Source organism: Dermacentor silvarum, chromosome 10, assembly GCF_013339745.2.
Source record: "Dermacentor silvarum isolate Dsil-2018 chromosome 10, BIME_Dsil_1.4, whole genome shotgun sequence".
NCBI classification, from domain to species: Eukaryota; Metazoa; Arthropoda; class Arachnida; order Ixodida; family Ixodidae; genus Dermacentor; species Dermacentor silvarum.
The window spans coordinates 2,796,318-2,817,714 of record NC_051163.1 but is presented as its reverse complement, the minus strand read 5'-3'; the positions used below and the strand labels follow the sequence as shown (position 1 = coordinate 2,817,714).

General features: G+C 45.9%; 1 protein-coding gene across 7 annotated transcripts in view; it reads right to left on the bottom strand.

Moving 5' to 3' along the window:
* Positions 1-21,397, bottom strand: part of LOC119431005 (stromal membrane-associated protein 1) — a 94,379-nt gene that overhangs the window by 58,782 nt on the left and 14,200 nt on the right. For all 7 annotated transcript variants that reach the window (XM_049657267.1, XM_037698472.2, XM_049657269.1 and 4 more), the window contains 3 exons: positions 13,211-13,298; positions 12,136-12,213; positions 6,061-6,163 (listed from right to left, as the gene is read on the bottom strand). In XM_049657267.1, the coding sequence (XP_049513224.1) occupies positions 6,061-6,163; positions 12,136-12,213; positions 13,211-13,298 (269 nt within the window). The remainder of the gene's footprint in view (positions 1-6,060; positions 6,164-12,135; positions 12,214-13,210; positions 13,299-21,397) is intronic.

Here is a 21,397-nt window from a genome sequence, read left to right as displayed (position 1 = left end):
GGAAGGTCAACAGCTGGAGCTCCGGGTTAGTGCAGGAGAATCTCGGAGCGGTGAGTTGTTACGAGCGGGAAACTGCAGGGGCCGATTGTCGTCGCCAAATGTAAAAAAATGAGTGAGGGGAGGAAGGTTGGTGATACCGGCAGTGATGGGAAATATGTCCAACGCTGTGGCAATGAAAACATATGGGCCTATCGTCTTGTGTTCTCCACTGAGCCGGATCACGATAGCGGCACAATGTTGCTGTATTTCTGTATAGGAAGGTGGCGACGTCACCTCAATTTCAATACGCACGATGCAGACAAGGCTATCGGTGGTTGGTTGCTGATTGGGCGGCTGAATGTCCGCGCAGGATGATGTAGCGGCCGTGTTTGGAAGCAGCATGAATTGTTGGTCGATGCAGCGACTCTGCAGAGCTTCAAAACGCCGGCATTCCTTGAAAATGTCTTCAACAGTTGAGTAGTCCTTAAAGACCACCAAATTTGCCACTTGCGGTAAAAAATCGACGTTGTAGAAAGTAGGCTGGGGGAAAACAAAACGTTTATTTATACCTCTAAATAACGTCACAGTCGTCAGGCGCGCTGAAATAGAAATCTGCGCTTGGCTTTCGCAGAAGTTTCGGATTCACAACTGCCGTGTGCATCGCGCCCAGCTGCTGCGCGAACACTGGTGGCTATAATTTAGCGTGCGTGAAATCAATGAGCGACTCGATCGAAGACATTGCACTTTGGTTGATCATCGGGGTCGGTGTCAATGACGGGCCATTGTCAATCTCGTCGCCACTGTCGCACAACGTCGCCGTCTGTCGCGACAACGATTGCCCAGGTGGAGATCTCTTCGCAGAACGAGGCAGCACTGCCTCCAGTTAAACTCCTCCTTTGAAGCACCACCTATTTCATCGTCAGTAGCGACGTGCTCCCCAGAGTTCGGTAATGTCAGCGGCTTCCACTGTGTTAGTTTCACCCATGAGGGTTTCGTCCTGGCGCACAAAGCCCGCTTTTTCCGTTGATCGGCATGGCTGCTGCTTCTAGTCTTCATGATCGTGGCGCTCCCGTTTTTCATAATCGTCGATATCGACTGCGCGAGCTCGTACTTCTTCGAGTCTTGCTAAATTTGCAGCTTCGTCTCGGGAGATACGGCTTGGCGCTTTTTTGGCGCACCTCCCGCTCGTTCCGCGGCGAATTTCCGCGCTCGTTGAGAGCGGGAGATTGTGAAGGCAACGTAGGCCGCGCAGGCGCCGCTCGCTTATCACTTTCTTCCTCCTCTCCTCTCCTCGCGCGACCGCCGGCGACGCGGATGCGAAGCAGCTGGCGCCATCTTGTGCGCACTGCACCAACTTGTGATGCTCTTTGTGGCTTTCGTTCGCAATCAGCATGCGGCGGGATGCGCTGCGTGGCAATGGCGGCAAATACGAACTCGCGTAGGCAAACTGCCCCGTCTTAGGAACAGGCAACTTAGGAACACAAATTGCATGATTATTCTGCATGAAAAACGCTGCCCAAAAGCAAGATTTCGATCGTTATATCCGATATGCGGTGAATAATATATTGTTATATGTTTTTTTTTTTCTCATAGCCCTAATGCATAAGTTGATACTCTCAGGTCGACTCATCGTTATAACCGATACAGTATATCGTTATATGTGGTATCGTTATACATGGACTGCACTGTAGCATCTATATTGAAGAAATCCTGAAGCTTTGCGTAATTGTGAACGCAAACATGTCGGACAAGGACAAGGTCGGACACCTACTCTAAGGAATTACCGAAGATGTGTACAATTTTTTATCTCTAAGGAAGGCCTCACTACCCCGTCCAATTTAAGGCATCACTGTCATACGTTCGAGGCTCTGAAGACACGCCGCATTCTTCGGAAGTTTGGTCGGCTGGACATTGGACCAACATAGCAAGTGCGGATGTATCTGCCTCTAACGACCTGGCTGCTTTGGTACGGCAAGTTATTAGAGATGAACTGGCTCATTTTCAAGGCCCAGATGCCAACCGCGTGTGCCACCAATGCTCCGTTGATGAGTGCTACTTGGAGGAGCCGGTGGCCTGGCCGCGACCTGCCTGTGGTGACCGCCCCGTTTCCGACAACGCCCATGCCCAGAGCACCATGATCCAGCCACAAACAACGAGTTTTGAACGTCGACATGACAGATAGCCTCGACGTGGGTCGTCTCCCGTCTACAATACGCCTTGGAGGTTTGTACCCAACATCAGTGAAAATCGCAGCCCACCTGTGTGCTACATCTGCGGGGCTCAGGGACACATTGTGAGGTATTTCCGCCGTCGCCCACAGCGTGGTCCGCGAGATCGCGCATATCTGCATCGCATGCAAGAAGCTACGTCCTGGCAACCATTTGTGCTTTTCTGCCAGCCACATCGAGACTACACGTCCATGCCAAGGAATGACACCCCCGTGTCCGACCGCAGCCTGACTCCACCGCCAACTTGGACACGTCGATCGCCATCTCCATGTCGCCGCTCGCCTACGCCGCCCAGCTGGGAACTACCTGGTGCGACCGATGGAGGTGAGGTTGTGGGACGGTCACAGTTTCAAATGCCTCCGTCTGTTGTGATGGTAAAGAACAAAGTGTGTGTTTGTGTCGATGCTGCTAATACTGTGGCTTTAGTAGATACTGGTGCTTCTACGTCTGTGATGTGTCTTACATTCAAGAATCGCCTCGGACCGAAAGTGATGTTTGCTTGGGATGGAAATACCACGTTTCACGAAGTTTGCGGTGAACTGTTACGTCCTGCGGGAGTCTGTTCAGTCGTGATAACCATTGGTAGAAAGGCATTTCGAACTGAATTTATTGTACTAGCACGTGCCACGCATGACATAATTCTTGGTATTGACCTTTTACGGGAGTGTGGAGCAACATTAGACTGCAGGGCTGGTGAAATTTCACTCGGCAGCGATACCAAACCACCCGTGCCAGACGACATTTCATCCGATCGTCAAGAAGTATTTTCCGTGTCCACTGATGTACTCTTGCCTGCGCTGACGGCAATGTTCATCCCTGTGACCTTGTCGCACGTCTGTACTGGTTCCTGCTCTGGATTAATTGAAGCTGAATACGTCAACAATCTGAAGAATGTACTTGTCCCTCGGTCACTGATCGAAGTCATAGAAGGTTGTGCTGACGTTTGGACGGTGAATGTGTCCTCCGAGTCAGTTGTTTTGCTTGCCGGACTGAAGGTAGCACGCTTTGAAGATGTGTTGCGAGCATTCGTGCAGTTGCTATTTCTATGAACGCGAGCTCACCACTCAGTGACCACTCTTCAACAAAATTTAGGAGCATGATTAATAAATCGATCCCATCTTCCCACCAACAAGCAGTCCAAGAGCTCCTTGCCTGCTATGCGTCAATGTTTGACTTTGCTCAAGAGCGTCTGCAGTCACCACCGCACTCCCGTGTGTGCACTGACGTATGTGTGCAGACCACTGCATCAATACTGGAACAGCGTCGCCAATACGACTGAAACCGTACCGCGTCTCTCCTGCCGAACGCAAAGTGATCGCCAAGCAAGTTACACACATGCTACAGAAAGGCGTCATTCAGGAGTCCAATAGTCCCTGGGCGGCTCCAGTTATATTGGTCAACAAGAAAGACTACTCGGGGCGATTCTGAGTCGACTACAGACGTCTAAACGCAGTAACAAAGGATGTGTATCTTCTGCCACGTATGGATGATGCCATTGACTGTTTACATTCTGCCTCGTACTTCTCCTTTGTCGATCTGCGCTCAGGCTACTGGCAAATACCGATAAACCCGCCAGACAAGGAGAAGACTGCCTTCGTAACGCTGAACGGACACTTCGAGTTTAACGTAATGCCTTTCAGTTTGTGTAATGCTCCGGTGACGTTTGAGCGATTCATTGACACCATCCTGCAGGGACTGGTAAATCTGTATATGTTACCTTGACGACATTGTCATTTACGGCAAGACATTTCATGAGCACAACCGATGACTCGAGTTGTGCTTGACTGCATACGGCGAGCTGGACTGATACTAAACTCCAAAAAGTGCCACTTTGGTGAATGTTGAACGCTTGTTTTGGGTTTCCCCGTGGACAAAGAAGGCATCCGCCTAGACCCCCAGAAGCTTGGTTGGACTACGCGATCCATCTAGCCGATTAGCTCGGTGATCATTACGGCTTCAAGAATACGACTTTTCTATCACTTACAAGAGTGGTCGAGATCTTTCAGTTTCCGTGAAACTTTATGCAGATGACTGTATTTTGTATGAAAAGATATCTTCTGTTGATGATCAGGTGCGTCTAAATAATGACCTGGCAAAGGTCGTTGCTTGGTGCGAACAATGGCAAATGTCTTAATTTTGAAAAAACTGTTTTTATGAGAGTCACACATAAGAAAAAACCTCTTCAATTTGCATATAGTGTTGACAACATATCTCTACTAGAGGTAACAGAGTATAAATATTTGGGGCTATGGATAATCAATGAGCTTTCCTGGACGAAGCACATAGATACTGTTATTGCAAATTCTTTACGTAAACTGTTTTTCTTGAGGCGTTCACTAAAATCATCTACGTCTAGTGTTCGTTTATTGGCGTACAATTCCTACATTCGTCCGTTGTTGGAATATGCCGTAATTTGGGACCCATTCACTTTAACCAATATTAAAAAACTGGAACGTGTACAGCATAAGGTAGTTAGGTTTGTTTTTAATTCATATGGCCGTGCGTCTGTTAGTGAGCTCGTAAGACGCAGTGGATTACCCCGGGTGACTGTGCGCAACCGTATCTGCCGATTAAAGTTCCTCTTTCAACTTGTAAACGGCCATTATAACATTAACACTTCCAAGTTTTTCACTTACTCATCAGGCTATAACACAAGACGAAGGCACGCTTTATCAATAACTCCCTTGAACGCACGGAATAACGTTTTCAAATATTCTTTTTTTCCTAGGACAATAACAGACCGGAATAATCTTAGTTCTGATATTGTTACGCAGAATTCCTTATCAATGTTTGAAAAATGCTTGCAAAAATTATGAATTTATGTGAGTTATTTGCTTCTGCTCAATAAAATGTTCTCAAGGTATCACTCTGAAACTTTCATGGAAGTATCAGGGAGACATTCTAGACATTTGTGCCAATTTTCATAAAAATCCATAAAGAAATCGGGAAGTTGATTTTCAAAGCCACGTCCCCCCAACCAGTCCTCGATGTCCTCATTCGCTTCGCCTGAGAATGTGCGTGCTTCTTGATGAGGTGTCCAGTAACCGGCTTGCCTCGGGTGAATGCTTTCTGCCGCGATTTCTTTGCGAACGTCGCCCTTCGTCCGAATCGCTCATGTCGACGTCTCCCAGTCGTAGCCCGACCAACCGTTTGCTGCGTCGAAGGGGTAGTAGAGCTCGGTCGTCCAGTGTGATGTACCCAGCACCTTCCACCAAATTGTAACAGATGGGATGGATTTATTTAAAAGAATAATGGATGGTTAGCATAGCACAAGAGACAGGACGGTCATCCACGCCCAACAGGCAGCGGCCAGCTCCTCGCGCACACTTCTACTTCCTCTTCCTTCGGCTGCGCCGTGCAGCGTGACAATATGAGTACGCAGGTGCAAGCTTACTTTGTGCTAACGCATGTGAAAAACGCACAGGGGCAGAATGAAAGCCTCCGTCCCTATGCCACATTGTCATCTCTAATAAAAGAAATCTGAAAGGACTCTCTGCTGATAATGTTTGAAGTTAATGGCATGGTTTGGAATCAATTCAACTACATGGTGCACTAGCAACAAGGCAACAGAAGCTCAATTTCCATTGCAACATCATTCCCAATGTGCACGTCTAACAATGCACTTGTTAAATTTGGATTCGGTTGATCTTCAAGGGCAGGACCTGTTTTAACATTTGTTGTACGCAATAAAAATGCAGCGCAAGAACCACTGCTTATGGGAAACACAGCATGTGGATGACCACCACAAATGAAATGCAGCTGTACATCTGCAGCATCACAGTCGGGATGGAAAGCCAAGCTGCAAACCTTTGCCTGGCTATAACGTTCATTATAGGCTAGAAAGCAAACTCACCGAGCCCAAGTAAGTCAGCCGTGTTTTGAGAGGCGTTGACAACAGGGACAGGCGTAGCAGTACTCTGAGGTCTTGGCAGCACAACCTTGTTCACTGTAGGTGCCTGCATGTCATATTTGCACAAATAGCAGAACCAGAAATAAAACAAACATTTTCTGACACCCCTTATGAGAAAAAAAAAAAAAGCAATGCAAACTCATAATATGGAGTGCCACCGCACACAGTACTTAGCAGGATGTCTGATCAAAGGCAACGTGTGAGGCACATGAAGCACTGGATCATGTGCATTGTTACCAGAATGCACAGCTCCGACAGGCCAGCTGTAGGCACGTGAAACTGTGCTCGAGACTGCACAAGGATGGCAAACGAGAAAAGATTGCCATATCCAATCGTGTGACTGTTGCACTGAGTGAAAGGGGCTACATGCCCAGCACTTGCACAGATGTCCGAATTCTAGCAGCAGCTGTTGCTCCAGCTTAACATGTAAACTGAGGTGGCATCAGAGGCAACCTCTTGACTGAAATGTAAACATTGACAATTTTCAGTTTTAGCAATGTACACCTATTTCAAGACTCCACAGAGAGCCTGGCAAAAGCACTGGGAAATGCTCTGTTCAGCTTGCCTGTATGAGTACTTCCTTGCATCTGTGCCATGTCATGAACAATTTGTATTGCCCTGCAAGTTCCTTCCCGCTGTGTGATTACTGCTACTGTTTTACTTTGCTGTGCAAATACGCTTGTGGCAAGAGTACTCTTGTGTCTGAATAAGCCATGACAGCTGGTAAATAAAATGTATGACAGTGCTCGCCTTGTCAAGTTTCGTAGTTGTTGGTAGGTGGATGGCAACACATTCAGTGCCATGCTTTAAAGGCTAGCTGCATGAATTTGACAGTGTGCTATCTTACGTCAGCCATCGTCCATAACAGGCACACTTCCCGCTAAGCCTGTGTTTTCTTTGTGGGGAGCAAGTTTGCCTCAAATAGAGGGTCTGCATGCATTGTGCGCTGTTTGTGTGTGCAAGTATTGAAATTTCTCCCGGAGGTGGTGGGTAAGTCTACTTTTGAAAGCTGCAACTGACACAAAGAAGAGCATAGAGAGCATGGAGAAGACCGGACAAAAGCTGCCACAACGACAATGAGCCCTCTAGACCACAGCCATGAGAACCTTTTCCATAGCATGCCGTGCACTGGTTTGAGTAGTTAAACATGATAACCAGCAGAAAGACAAGGCCAAGCTGTGACCTCAGCCTAGAACTTGCACTTACTTTGAAAAACAAGAGCTTGCATCGCAGGACACTTTCAAGAGAAGCCTCCTTTATTATCAGAAATGCTGCTACAAACAAGGCTTCAGCATGCAAACGAGAGTGGGAGAATATTTGCACAAGAAATAAAGTGTCTTCTCAGTGAGGCAGATGCCAGAATGCAGAAGCTAGGTTACCTGCTCAAAGGCGCTAAGGAATAAATCTTGGCAGAGCTGATACAAAAACCACCAAGAAACCTAGACTTGATTACCAAAGCTGCTAAGATCAAGAAGATGCTGGAGATGCAAAGGAGCAGCCTTTCCATCAACAAATTTAGTGCATTATACTCCGGCTTATGCATAGCATACAACGCTGTGGAAGCTACTCAAGTCGTACACGTCTCACTCCACGTTTCACAATACAGTTGTCTTTGATCCATGATGCTTTCTACGGAGTAACAACTTGTAGTTGCAGTTATTTGTCAAATTATGTATTTGTGCACATTTGTGCTTCTAGTAGGTGACATGTTTTGGTCATGAGCAAAAGTGGTGTGCTGTGACCACTGGTCCAAGAAATGTATTGATCTGCAAGTTTACAGTGAAACCTCCTTATAACGAAGTTAGAGGTGCGCCAGAATTACTTCGTTACATCCATTATTGCATGTATGATATTATGAATCTATATAAGGATTTAAAGAAGAATTTCGCTTACTTAGTTATGTCCATTTTTCGTTATATCTAGTTTCGTTAAAACTAGGTTTGACTGTATTGGTATACAGTAGACTTCCATTAATTCGACTCTGGTTAATTAGATTTTTGGGTTAATTCAATCCAGACAAAAGGTCCTCGTCGACGCCTGGGCATGTCTGTGAGCCTAAACTTTCAATATTTAGATGCTAAAATTGGCCTTTGCCAGATGATTCGAACTTGACTAGTGAGCACACAGGTGTCCGACCCCTATAGTGAAACCAATAGCAACCATTTTAGTGGCAGCATCTGTCAGAGCTTAGGGGACAGTGAATGCATTGAACACACATCATCTCTCGTCAATAACACCATTTGGTAGCAAATGCTACCAAATGAATCGGTGGTGTGTTTTGGAGTTTTTTCTGCACCTTGCTTATTTCGACCTGCCAGATAATTTGATCAATTTTGTTGGTCCCATCAGAGTCGAATTAACGGAAGTCTACTACATAGGCCGAGATCCCAATCGCCTTCCAGGTAATAAATATGTCGCATTTTGCGACATACTTTTGGACATTTTTTAAGTTGTAGGGCAAGAGAACCTTCAAAAAAAGTTTACACCCCAAGTCGTGATGCTCAACATTGTCATCAAGCAAATTCTGCAAGTGTTGGGATGCACCACGCCTGTCCTTCAAAGTGTTTTCTAAGTTGCCACTGACTGAGAACTCTTCACATTCTATGGTTCATAGAAGCACCATTGAAAATCAAGGCACGAACAAAAGCCCCTGCCCCCTTTAGAAGTAACACTGCTTTTATGACGAGACACGCAAGGCCAGTGCTTTTGGTTGGGGCTATGCTGGCAAAAATGGGATCGACTGAGAGTATGCAGCTCCAAAAGAGCAGAACATAAAAACAAGTCCATCATCTGCTAGCTGTTCTTCGCAAGGCAAAGGAAAACCAGAGTACATCACTGTCTTTGGGTGAACAGTTAGGTCTCATCACACCTGAATTTTGTAGAATATGAGAATGCCATACACATTCAAATTTCCTGCCTTTTCAGCATCTTTACATGTGCTGCCATGAACCAACGCTGATGCCAAACACCATTCCTGACAACCACTTTTCCTAGGCGTCATCACGTCATCATGGCAATTGTCAGAGCGGCATGGTGCTTGTATGTGCTATGATGAATACAAGAAAATGCCAACCAAAAACTAACAGTGAAAAAATTAAAAAGATGTTTTGGCTCGCATGTGGGAGTCGAAACAACCTTTTATTTTTGTTTTCACAAAATGTTTTTTTTTTTTTTACTTCTTGGTCAGCTCTTTTATTCATCACGCCTCACCCTCACCAAACGGGATTCCATCAAGCCCTAGATTTCATGTATGTACTACGATTGCATTGAATGTACTACTATTCAATGCAATCAAACTCTCGTTAATTCGGACTTATTTGGCTGCACATCGGTTAATCTGGACTACTTTCGGAGCTCGGTGAGCGAGGAGCACCGCAAATGTGCGACGCAAAAGAGCAAGAACGACGCTAGCGTCAAACCGAAACAAAGCGGCGGAGTCCGCATCGCCACAGCCATCAGTTGAAATCGCACGTGAATGACAGCAACGACGGAACGCTTCGAGCCTATTTGTGTCTTTAAAGCTGGAATTCTTGCGTTTACCGCCACGCATAACACCGCATTGGCCGCGGGCTTTCGTAACTGCGTAGTCGTCATGGACGATCGCGTCGATAGCAGCCGCAGTTTTCTCCGCAGCGGTTGCGGCGAACAGTAGTTTCGTTTTTACTCGGTACGCACGTCGGTCGCGTGCCTCGAAAACTGCGTAGTCGCCATCGATGATCACATAGATAGTGACCGCGGTTTCGACTGCAGTTGTTGCCCCAAATGATAGTTACTTCATCCAGACTCGGTGCGAGCATCGGGCACGTGCTTTCAGCACCGCAAAGTCGCCGTTTGTAATCGTGTCGATGGTGGTCACGGTTTTTTCCGCAGCGGTTGCGGCAAAGAGTTGTTTCGTTTTGACTCTGTGCAAAACTGTCGAGCTTGAAGAGCACCGGCTACATAGCGATTATGTTTTCGCCAGCTCACTGGTGAAAACGTAATCGGGATGTGCGCGCAATAGTACAAAGCGTGTCTATACGCTTGGTCTACATGTTTTGCATACGTGCAGTGCTTGAAAATCGTTTTGGTTATAGTGCGGTACCGCTTATAGTGCAGATATTTGCAACTCCGGCGACTTACGTTATAAGCGGTCTACACTGTGTATATATATACATGGGTAGGTATATATATACACCCCCCCCCCCCCCCCCAAAATGAAAACTTTCCGCTTATAATCACAGGCTTTAGATGTTTGCAGCTTGGGCGATACCTTGTGCACAGAGAGCAAGCGCGACCGGCCCCGCGAACGGAGAATCATGCGCCGGAACCGTCAGGGGTTGAACCGGAAGCACTGAGCAGACGAAGCGTCCCATGAGCCTTTACGAGTTTACGCCTCACCTATACGGTTGTCTAGTAAACTCTAGTTGGCATGCACACGCATGTTCCGGCGCGATGCAGAAACGGCGACCTTGCAATTTGAGAGGGTGAATTTCCACCGCGAGTTATTTTTTCCCCCCCTTCCTTCGCGCACGGCATTGAGGGGTCTCTCCCGAGCTTTTGCTCTATGGCGGCGTAGGAGCAATGTCGGTCGGAGGCGCCGCCGCGTGCTTTGGTGCGCTGCTAAGAGCATTGTCGGTGCGTGGTATGTTCGAATTAACCGCCGCAAATGCGTTCGAATTACCGGGCGTTTTCGCCCATTAGAATACATGCAAGTTTGACGGGACCACAGCGTCAGTTCGAATAAACCGGCAGTTCGAATTAAGCGTGTTCGAATTAACGAGATTGGACTGTATTTCATTTTCTCGGGGACTGCATTTCACCCACTAACAACTTAATGTTATCGCTCAGCGCAAGAGGCTCCTGCATGATTGGAATTTACTGTAATGTTATCGATGGTTGTCTGCTGTCACCGAAGCTTATGTAATCTAATTGTACGCCCAACGCAAATTGTGTAGTACTATCTGAAAGACATGTGGGAACCAGCGATTACTCTGGAAACTTCGATGACGCATGTATAAAAGCAGACGCGCTTGACCGGCAGATCAAATTTTCGACAATTGCCGACTGTGTCCTCCGCCATCATTGTGCTTCCAGTGTAGCCTGTCTTTCTGGGCACAGGTTCGCCCAATAAAAAGTTGTGGGAAGCACATGCTGCCACCTTCTCCCGCGGGCGCTCGCCGACACTTGCGCACAGAGCGCACACGGCGGGAGCCGGGCGGACATCTCGTGCACGCACAGCTTGCGTAGTGGGAGCCGGGCGGACACGGAAGAAATGCAGTTTGCCCTCTCCCGGTTCTCGCACGTCTCTCGCGACGCGCGTGCCTGCGTGGGAAGAGGGAAAGTATCCGGCGGGCAAGGAGGACATTCCCCTCACAAAAAGGTAAAAAGGTATGAAAGAGCGCGACCGAGAGACCCCCGGGCCTCTCTGACCTCGCTACACCTACCTGCCCATACGGATTTACCCGCTGCAACCCGTGAGTGACCTCGTTTGCGTGACTACCACACGCGATGAGGCAAGCCTATTTTATTACTTATTATACAGAGCGGACGTCCCTCTGCAAGTGTGTTTTATTGCCCACAGCAATAAACGTTGAGTTGACTCGCTTGTTGCCTTATTTGCCCAAACCCTACGTAGCTGCGATTATACGCGCTACGGGTTGGGGAATACCCCCACAGAGTTCCCCATTCACAGTTTTGCTACTGTGTTCTTGACCGTCACTACAACGTGACAATACTCTCACCAGATTGGGGCATGACAATTTCTCTTTACGCAAGCTAATCGAAGGCTGAATTATGTACATACTGCCACTTTTACTCGTATGCCCCGCTTCGACTATAACATGCACTTTTTGAAAAGAACCTCATTACTTCGAGAAAGTTACAACAGAGAATCAAAATGTGCTAACCTGCTCAACCATTCTACAACACAAGCGCAGCTCCCGAGAGCCATCACAGTAAATGAGACCACCATTTTCCTCATGACACTACCTTTAAAGTGAACAATGAGTGATGCTTATCAGTAGGAACAAATTGTCTCACCGAGACATCACCAGTGGATGCTTTTGGCTTTGGTCGTTTTTTGTCCTTCTCCCTGCGACGCTCTTGCTCAATGTCGAACTGGAGCAAAGGAAAATGCAGGCAGTTCAATGCTTCATTGATAAACGAACATTATCACACATTGCAAGTACAAAAAATATTTCGGCTGTTCCCTGTCTCAAAGCAGTTCCGCACAATTGTGTACACGAACCCATCAAGCATCTGATCAGGTCAATATCCTCTGCTGACCTGCTATGGCTGCTGTGCCAAAACTTTCTTGCTTGCATGCACATTTTCCCTCTAAACAGCAGAATACATTTCACCCCTGTCACAGCTTGCAGCTTCAAAGCACAACATAAGCAGTCATGTCCATTTGAATGAATAACTGTAACGAACAGCCTTAAATCTTTCCTGCCCACGGGAAAAGTACCCGTTTCAAGTTAGTCTGGTACACATTTACTTTTTTTTTTTGTCCCGGTTGCCATAGAAGACATTCAATGGCATCCCCACCTGCTAGACAAACACTCCTTCACTAAAGGGCAAGTTATATTCCAGTGCTTTCAGCTCACCAAACTACGCCGATGTCGGGTCGGTAGCACCGAGCTTGATGAAAATTCAACACTACATTACAACCAACTGTAACTGCACCAACGGTACATGTTGCCAAATCAACCATCGTGCATGCGCAGACAGCCACTCCCATTGGTGTGTGCTGTCGCTGGACCATTCTTTTCGGCTCCACACAAGAAACGCAAAGACGTTTGGCCGATGCAGTGTGGTGTGGCTGGTGAAAAATAGGAGAGGAGCTATCAATGCATCAGCGACGTTGGAGCACACTTGATGGCACCCCTTAAGGCGACTGAGTTGTGTCGCTGGAGTATAGATGGCAGTTGTTTGCCACAGTAACGTCACTGAGTCAGAAAGCACAGGGGCGCATGCGTTACGCTGGAGTATAACTTGCCCTTAAAAATATGCAATGATCAGCCTTTTCCAGTACTGTTGTTTCCAGTACCCCTCGAATTCAGTCTTCTGGATAAATCTGCACCAAAAGCTGACAGACAAGTGTGCACCAACTTACAGCAGGAGGTGGCATGGGAGGTGGCACCCACTCTTTGGCTATGTACTTTTTCTGCTCATACTTTGAGCGGATGAAGGCCTCCAGGGACCTGGAGAGAACAGAACACTCGTTCAAACTGCTCTTCAGCGAATGCGACTTCTGCACAAAAATCTTGCGTAGTTTCAGCACAAAAGCTACCTTAATGGGCCCCTCACCACGCCACAAAGCAAATTTCGGTTAGACGTTTTCAGCATATAACCGTAATTTGCTATTTGCCCTCTAGGAAGCGCTCTACCGCAAGAATTTTTCAAATTGGTTCATTATTAGCTGAGCTAGAAATATTTGAAGTGCCGCAAACCCATGATTTCAGGAGACGAGCGTCACTTCCAACAGACACTCTCTCCTCTTGCCACCCGTCTAGCCTCTGAAAGCATAATTCCTTCCTTGCGTTCTCCCATACTGGAGCCAGAGGATCGCGTGACGCATAGGTCACAGGGCCCTCCTTTTTTTGTGTTTTTTTCTCTCGCATTCTTGCTGCGCAGCGCACTTCCATTGACGCTCTAGCTTGAGCTGTTGCGTTGGTCTCGTTTCGTGCAGCGCACGATTTTCCCCACGGTGCATGAGAACACCTGACTAGCAGCTTAAGTCAGTGCTATACTGAGGCAGACGCAAGTGGTTCTCAGAGCATGATTGCACGCTGGAACACGGTAGAAAATGAGCTTCATTCTCTGGATGGGCAATTGCACAATGTGGGAACAAGCAGACAAAATGGAAGTAAAGTAAAACCTCATTAATTCGACCCTCGTTAATTTGGAAAATCGAATAATTCAGACTCGTCTTTTGGTTACGGCAGGCGTATGCATTATTTAATGCAATTAAACTCTCGTTAATTCGAATGTATGTGTCCGCACATCCATTCATTCAGACAACTCTCGGAGTTGAGCGAGCGCGGAGTGCCTCAAATGTGCGACACAAAGGGGCAAAAACGCCATTAGCATCTACCGAAACGAAGCAGCGGATTTCGCATCATCATAGTCATCAGTGGAAATTATACCTGAATGACAGTATCGAGTGAGATGTGTTTGTGCATGCGTGACACCATGTATGTTAATTTAGTTCGTAAGCGAATGTTTACAAGTTCATACGGCTGATAAATCTACTACCCTTACTTCGTATAGCTGTCGACTAATTTGCAGTTGCAATCGATGCTTTGCATTTCGGGCGAAACTGCGACTTTTTATTCCAAATCCACCATTAACCCTTCATGATAGGTCAAAATGGCTCAGGCCTCGCCCATATGGGCATAAAAACAGATTGGACTAGTTTTAAGTTTACCAGCCCTGGGGACAGGGACGCCCACCCACTGCAGCGCGCCTTCCTAATATCTAGTTTGCTGGCAGCGCCCTCAGCCTACTTTTCAACGTTTTGCTTCTCAGCTAGGGAGCGCCATACCGCTCGGCCCGCTCAACGGTATTCTAGTACACTCAAAATACAGCCACCCTCGCCGTTCCCACAGCTACTAGCCACCGTACGGCAGCAGCAACAAAAGCCGGGAGTGGCCGCGGTGCGCCGGCCATAGTGCCGGCCATTTACCAGAAGCGGCCAAAAGTCCATTGTTATAAGGCCTAAAATTACGAGAAACTGTGCGGAATGAACGGCTGCGCTCTATTTCAGAGAACGAATCCGCTCGCTGTTTGTGGCCACTGCCGGAGCCGTTCTGGCGCAGCGTGGTCAGTCAATTTTCTGTGTTTGGCGCAGAAATGTGCGTTTGTAGCAAAATGGCACAATTGGCGCAGGAGTCCCACCCCTGCCAATTCACAACAGTGCTACCCCATTTGGCATTCCTAGCCTTTTCTGCATGCCTAATTGGATGGATTCAAAAGATTGTCTTTGAAACGAATCTTTACGCGCAGCAAGAAAGCAAGCACTACAGCCGCGTTTACATGAATGCGACAACTGGCGCATCGCATCAACTTTCTAGTGCTTCGCATACATGTAAACAGTGCTGATGCACTAGGAAAGTGCGTCACATTAATGCGCCAGACAGGGGTGGATTGAGACAAGTAAGTCGACTGTCGCAGTGCACGCAAACGCCATCGCATCGCATTATGAATTATGGGAAACAGAACTTGCTGCAGATCTGCTAAGCTCGCTGAGCTGTGGCGTGGTGTCAGAAGCGCCTGGATGCGTTGCTTTGCCTTTTTTTTTTTTTCAAAATACCCCCAAAGGCCCTCATTATGAGGGTATTACATGGGGGGGGGGTCACAGGCACTGGTCATAGATTATACATCATATTAAAGAACAAGACAATATAACACAAATGATAATAGAGTGATACAAAGGTAATATACAAAATGAGTCACAATTATTTCAGAGAAAACATTAGTACATATTAGGAGAACATAAGGTAACTGCAATGAAAAGCAAAACAGCAACAAACATTGAAAACACTGTAAAAGTCCCAAGATAATAATAAGATTAGTTGACAAGTCGTGAGCGAATTAAATCTTGAAACTTAGTCAAGTCAGGTTCCGTGGAAATGTCTGATGGTAAGGCCCTTCCACTCAGTTATTGTGCGCGGTAAGAATGAATATGCATAATGGAATGACTGGCAGTTAATGCGTTTGACTTTGTATTGATGGTCACGACGTGGAAAGATAACTTGTGGTGACTGAAAGAAATCATCATGAAGTGATGGATGATGATAAAGCTTATGGAAAAGTGATAGGCGAGAAATTTTACGGCGAAGTGCTAACGTGTCCAACTCAGCTTTATTCTTTAACGAGGTGACGCTGGTGTAACGTGAATAATCTGAAAAAATGAAACGCGCAGCACGGTTTTGCAAGGCTTCGATGTTACTGATGATATAAGTTTGTTCGGGATCCCAAATGGCAGATGCGTATTCTAGTTTAGGACGGATTAATGTTGTGTACGCTAGTTTTTTAACATGCATTGGGGCTTCTTTTAAGTTATGTTTAATAAGTCCGAGAGTACGGTTAGAAGAGGCAAGGGTAAGATTAATATGATTATTCCATGATAAGTTTGACTGAAGATTGATGCCAAGGTGCTTGTAAGTTGTGGCGAGTTCCACAGCGTTGTTATCAAGAGAGTAGGTTGTTGGAATTCGTGGCCTATTGGTGAAAGACAAGAGTTTAGTTTTGGAAACATTTAATGGCATTAACCAATTAGAACACCATGCACTTATTGCCTCCAGGTCAGTTTGTAGTAAGTGATTATCAGTGTTACTTGTTACACATCGATAAAGTACACAATCATCTGCAAATAGTCTGATTTTGGATAACACGCAACTGGGTAAATCATTAATATAGATTAGAAAGAGTAAAGGTCCAAGTACGCTGCCTTGTGGAACTCCAGACGTAACATCAGCATGAGATGAGTTAGAATTGTTAACTGATGTAAACAGTCTCTAGATAAGAGAAAATCGGTGATCCATGCAATTATAGTAGGGTGAATGTTAAACTGTGAAAGTTTAAGTAACAACCTATGGTGTGGAACACGATCAAATGCCTTGGAAAATCTAAAAATATTGCATCAACTTGAAACCCAGCGTCTATCAGTGCATGTATGTCGTTAATAAATACGGCTAGTTGGGTTTCGCATGAGTAGCCCTTGCGAAAACCGTGCTGATACTTGAAAATAATGTTATGGTCTTCAAGGAATTGAATGGCCTTCTAAGTGCTTTATGGCCTTCTAAGTGCGATACCACCTCCTGCCGCCATCGCACCACGGGTGGTGCGCTACATGTAGACGCTGGTGCATCGCATTACTAGTGATGCGCTATAGGAAATATAACGTGCTACTGTCGCATTCTGCCGCTCATGTAAACACGGTTTATGTTCCGACAACAGCCAAAGAAATGCGTGCATTCTTGGGCCTCAATTAGTTGATGGGGCTGAAAAGGAGTCCAAGCTATCGTGATTATATGAGCAGCACTCCTGATATGACCGACTCGTTTATTTCAAGACTGAATCGATTTGATTGGCTCCTATCCCACCTTCATCTAAATGACAATGCTCTGCAGCCAGAGAAGGACGATGCCACCTTTGACAAGCTGTACAAGGTATGTCCACTTTTGTCGGAAGTTCCCAGCAGCATTGCCGAGCGCTACCAGCCGACAGAATATTTGGCCATTGATGAATCAATTATCAAATTCAAAGGCCGAAGTTCTTTGAAACAGTATATGCCAAAAAAGCTGCTGAAATGAGGCTACAAAGTTTGTATGCTGTGTGCCAGGACTGGCTACAACCTAAAATTTCAAATTTACACTGGTAGGTCTAACGACGGGGTTCAAAGAGAGTTGGATGCATGTGTTGTAAAGACACTGTGTGAAGATTTGGCTGGAAAGCACCACCGCATATTCTTTGACAACTATTTTACCAGTTACTACCTGCTGAAAGATCTCCCAGAATCCGGGATATATGCTTGTGGTACAATAAGAGGAAGCAGGAAGCACTTGTCTCAGCTAAAATCTGGCAAGACAACGAAGAGTGGAGAGACAAGTGGGCTGTTCACTTGTTATCAAACTTCCACAGCCCCCCGACGAAGTCCAAGTAAACAAGAAAGATAAAGATGGAACCATCACTAAGGTAAACTGCCCTGGTGCACTTCAAGAGTACAACAAGAACATGAACTTCGTAGATAATTTCAACCGGATGAAATGGCAGTATGAGGTGGATCGCAAATATGGTAGCACCATATCTTTTTTTCACCTTCACTGCTGCATTGTCAACGCGTTTATAAATTTTTGGGAACATGACGGTTTGGAAAAAATGTAATTGAAAGACTTTCGAGGGAGCCTTGTCTCACAGATGACTGCTGAAGCCTGCATGAACCCTACAGTGAAGCGGAAGTCATCTATGACTGTTCAACCAAAGAAGTCCAAACCATCCGTACAATGGAGTCCAAGAATCAGCCAAAAAGGTGCTCGTAGCGAAAGTGCGCAAAATGCAGCACAAAGGCACAACCATCCCAAACAGTTTCGATGTGTCAAACCTGCAATGCGCCACTATGCCTACAGAAGGGAAAAAACTCTTTTTCAGACTACCACACAAAGTAATTTTCAATGTGGAAAGCGCAAGGTATGCCGCTACATCACAAAGGACCACATGATAATTATGTCCTATGCAGAAACCCTTCCGGCATTGTGATGAACAGCACTGACGACCTCGTGGGAGCTTTATTACACATAATTTTTTTTTATGTGTGCGATATATGCTGCAACCTGTTTTGTGCGCTTGAAAATTGTGTGCTTGAAAAAGTTAAGCATAGCTGTGCCGCAATACAGCTGTTATGTGGTGAAGTATAACAAGCAAAGAAAGGTCACTTATATGGCGACCGAGCAGGTGTTCCTTAATTTACACACATGCACATGCGCCGTCTCCAGTTACAGTGCGAGCCGGTCATCAAGACGCATAATAAGTTTACTGGCAGTCCTTCAGAGTTTTAGCTAGACCCCCACTCTTTTGTTGGCTTTAAACGCCCCCTTGACTTATGACTTTTTCATCTTACCGCCTTCCTTCTTGTTAGCTTTCCCAAAACACAGACGGCTTTTCTACATTTTTGGGTGCACAGCACACGCGTACAATTGAGGAACACTAGGCCCCGTTGACGGTCTCATATACAAGACACGCATGGCAGGCGAAACGAGGGCTCAAGTCGCCACAACAACGTCAGAAACAGCTCTGAATGGCTGCCAGTATGTTCATTAGGCGCCTAGGTGCTTGTACTGTGACCGGAGACGGCGCATGCGCGCCTGTATAATTAACACGTACTATGTCTGGTGACAGTGGTCCCTTTCCATCCCTAATATGCTTCACCACAACAAATTGCATATGCTTCACTGCAAAACACTGCTGCATTGCGGTGAAGCCGACCAGTGAAGTTCGAATTATCCCGCCAAGGCCAACTTTGAGATTGAAGTAACGAAAGTTTGGACCCATAGAAATGCATGGGTGCCCGCCGGCACCTTCGGTCGGGTTCGAATTAACCAGAGTCGAATTAACGGAAGTTTACTGCATAATGATTCCTGGGATAGTTGTGCACCCGAAATGCTGCCCACACCTAAGGAAGCAATGCCAGTGGCTGCAGACATGTATGAAACAAGCTTTGTTAAAATTAAACTATTTCCACAAAAGCTATACATAGAATGAAGCGTTGCAACTATTACAAAAATTGGGCCTTTTCTGATTTTCCACTTCTTGCTACCCTACAGACTGCCAGAGCCAATCATTCACAGGTCACTATACCAGAAACTTCTGGTTCCTCAAATTGAACAGCTTCTGGGTGCCCACGGGCTTGCCACAGCTGCCAGGACGTTTTAAAGCGAACAGCTTTCTCGGCCACTTTTGCCAGTTTTCGTTGTTTGCTCTTTCGCTTGTTCGTTCGTTTGCACGTCCATTGTTTCGTTCGGCAGCTCATTCTTTCGAGCTATCCGCCTACATTAGCAATCATCGTCGATGGCTTCTGCAGTTTTTTGGGCTTGTTGTCTGCTAGCAGTTGCAACTGCCAAAGAAGTGAAAAGCGCTCTGTCCTTTCTGATGCAAAGGTGTGGTTTGCAAATGTGCCTTGAACAAGAATATTTCCTTGCGGCACGCGACAGGTTTAATGCTGCATTATGGCACGTTGGTCGCAGTGCACGGCAGGACTGTGTACAAAGCAGTTCGCCGCTTCAGTGTGGTCCCACTCTGGGAGTGGACGCAAAAGCTTCACTTACATCAATTTCCAGTGCGCTTGGAATCTGCATTATTTTTCATGAGAGAGAGAGAGAAGACACTGCAGTTGTGAGAGAATTTTTCATGAGAGAGAATTGCAGTTGCAATTCCGACATCGCAATTACTCTTTCTCACAAGCCATTTCTTTTTACCAACTTATTTTCTTATTACATATGATCATCCTTTGTTGAATTTTAATGCCTTTTGTATGTCTATTGATTGATTTTAGATTTGATCACTATTATCACTATGTATTTCTCTCTGTCTCCCTCTCTCTCAACTTTCGACAATTACTATTCCTACTGATTGCTTTCATTTCACATTTGTTTTAACTGGACACCTGTACATACGGCTCAGTTTCTGTTAAGCTCATTCTCTGAAATCTTTTTCACTTGTTTCTCAACTGTGCAAAGCCCATCTCTGTTCCTGTTTTGTGGGAAAACAGGAAGTAAATATCTGAAAATGCCACAGGTGATAAAAAATTAAAACAATCTAAGTGGAAACAGGCATTGTGAATCCGGTAGGGTTAGCTTTCCCAGGAAATAGGGAGTAAGAATAGATTGGCTTTGGACAATTCAAAAATGAGCAATAGAAACATTAAAAAAAAGACAAAAAAGGTTAGAATAAGGAAGCCTTATCAAGAGTTGTACTGCACAATGCTCATACATCAATATAATGATTTGCGCATGTAAATTATTTGCCAAAACCGAGACACCCTTTTAAAAGGTACTCCAGCACTGTTTTTGTGCAAGAATTTACTGTGGTTGGCCGCTCAACACTCATACGTCACATCAATACAGTATCCATGTTATTTGGGCATGTAAATAATTTATGTGTCATGCATATGCAATTTCCACCAGTAAGAAGCAATGCAGCACTTGGTAAACAATGCACCTAGCAGTTAAATTGGTGCATGGTATGCTTGAACTGCTTGAGAGTGGCAGGGCCTGGGAAAGGCACCATCTGATTTCGAAGCCATGCTAGACACTGCGCATGAATGTGTACAGTCAAATCTCGATATGGCAAATCACGCAGGACCACTGAAAATCGTGTGTTATTCTGAAAGGTTCTTATAAAGAACACCCCAAAATTAATCATTCCAACCACCAACCGATCAGTTCTTAAGTTGCCACTGTTTGAGCTATCCACGAAAACGTAGCTGTTGGCTCTTGGCCCGCGCTGTTGCTATTTTCCATAGATTCCACCGCCATGTACTACCAAAGCATTGTATAATAAATGGAGACGCACGTAGAGCAGACGCTGAGAAAACTGACAAAAAAAATGGAAGCTCCATGTCGCCTCCAAAGCACAATGTTTCTTGTTTGTTTTTCACACTCATTGGCGTGGACACCGCAACCATCTCACTCGAGGCAGACACCTGAACTATTCTAAAGCGCAAGCGCGCGTAAACAACACCGTTCGGAAAGTGCAAAGTGCGACCGTGTGGCAGCCCTGCGAGTGCAGAGGTTACATTTCT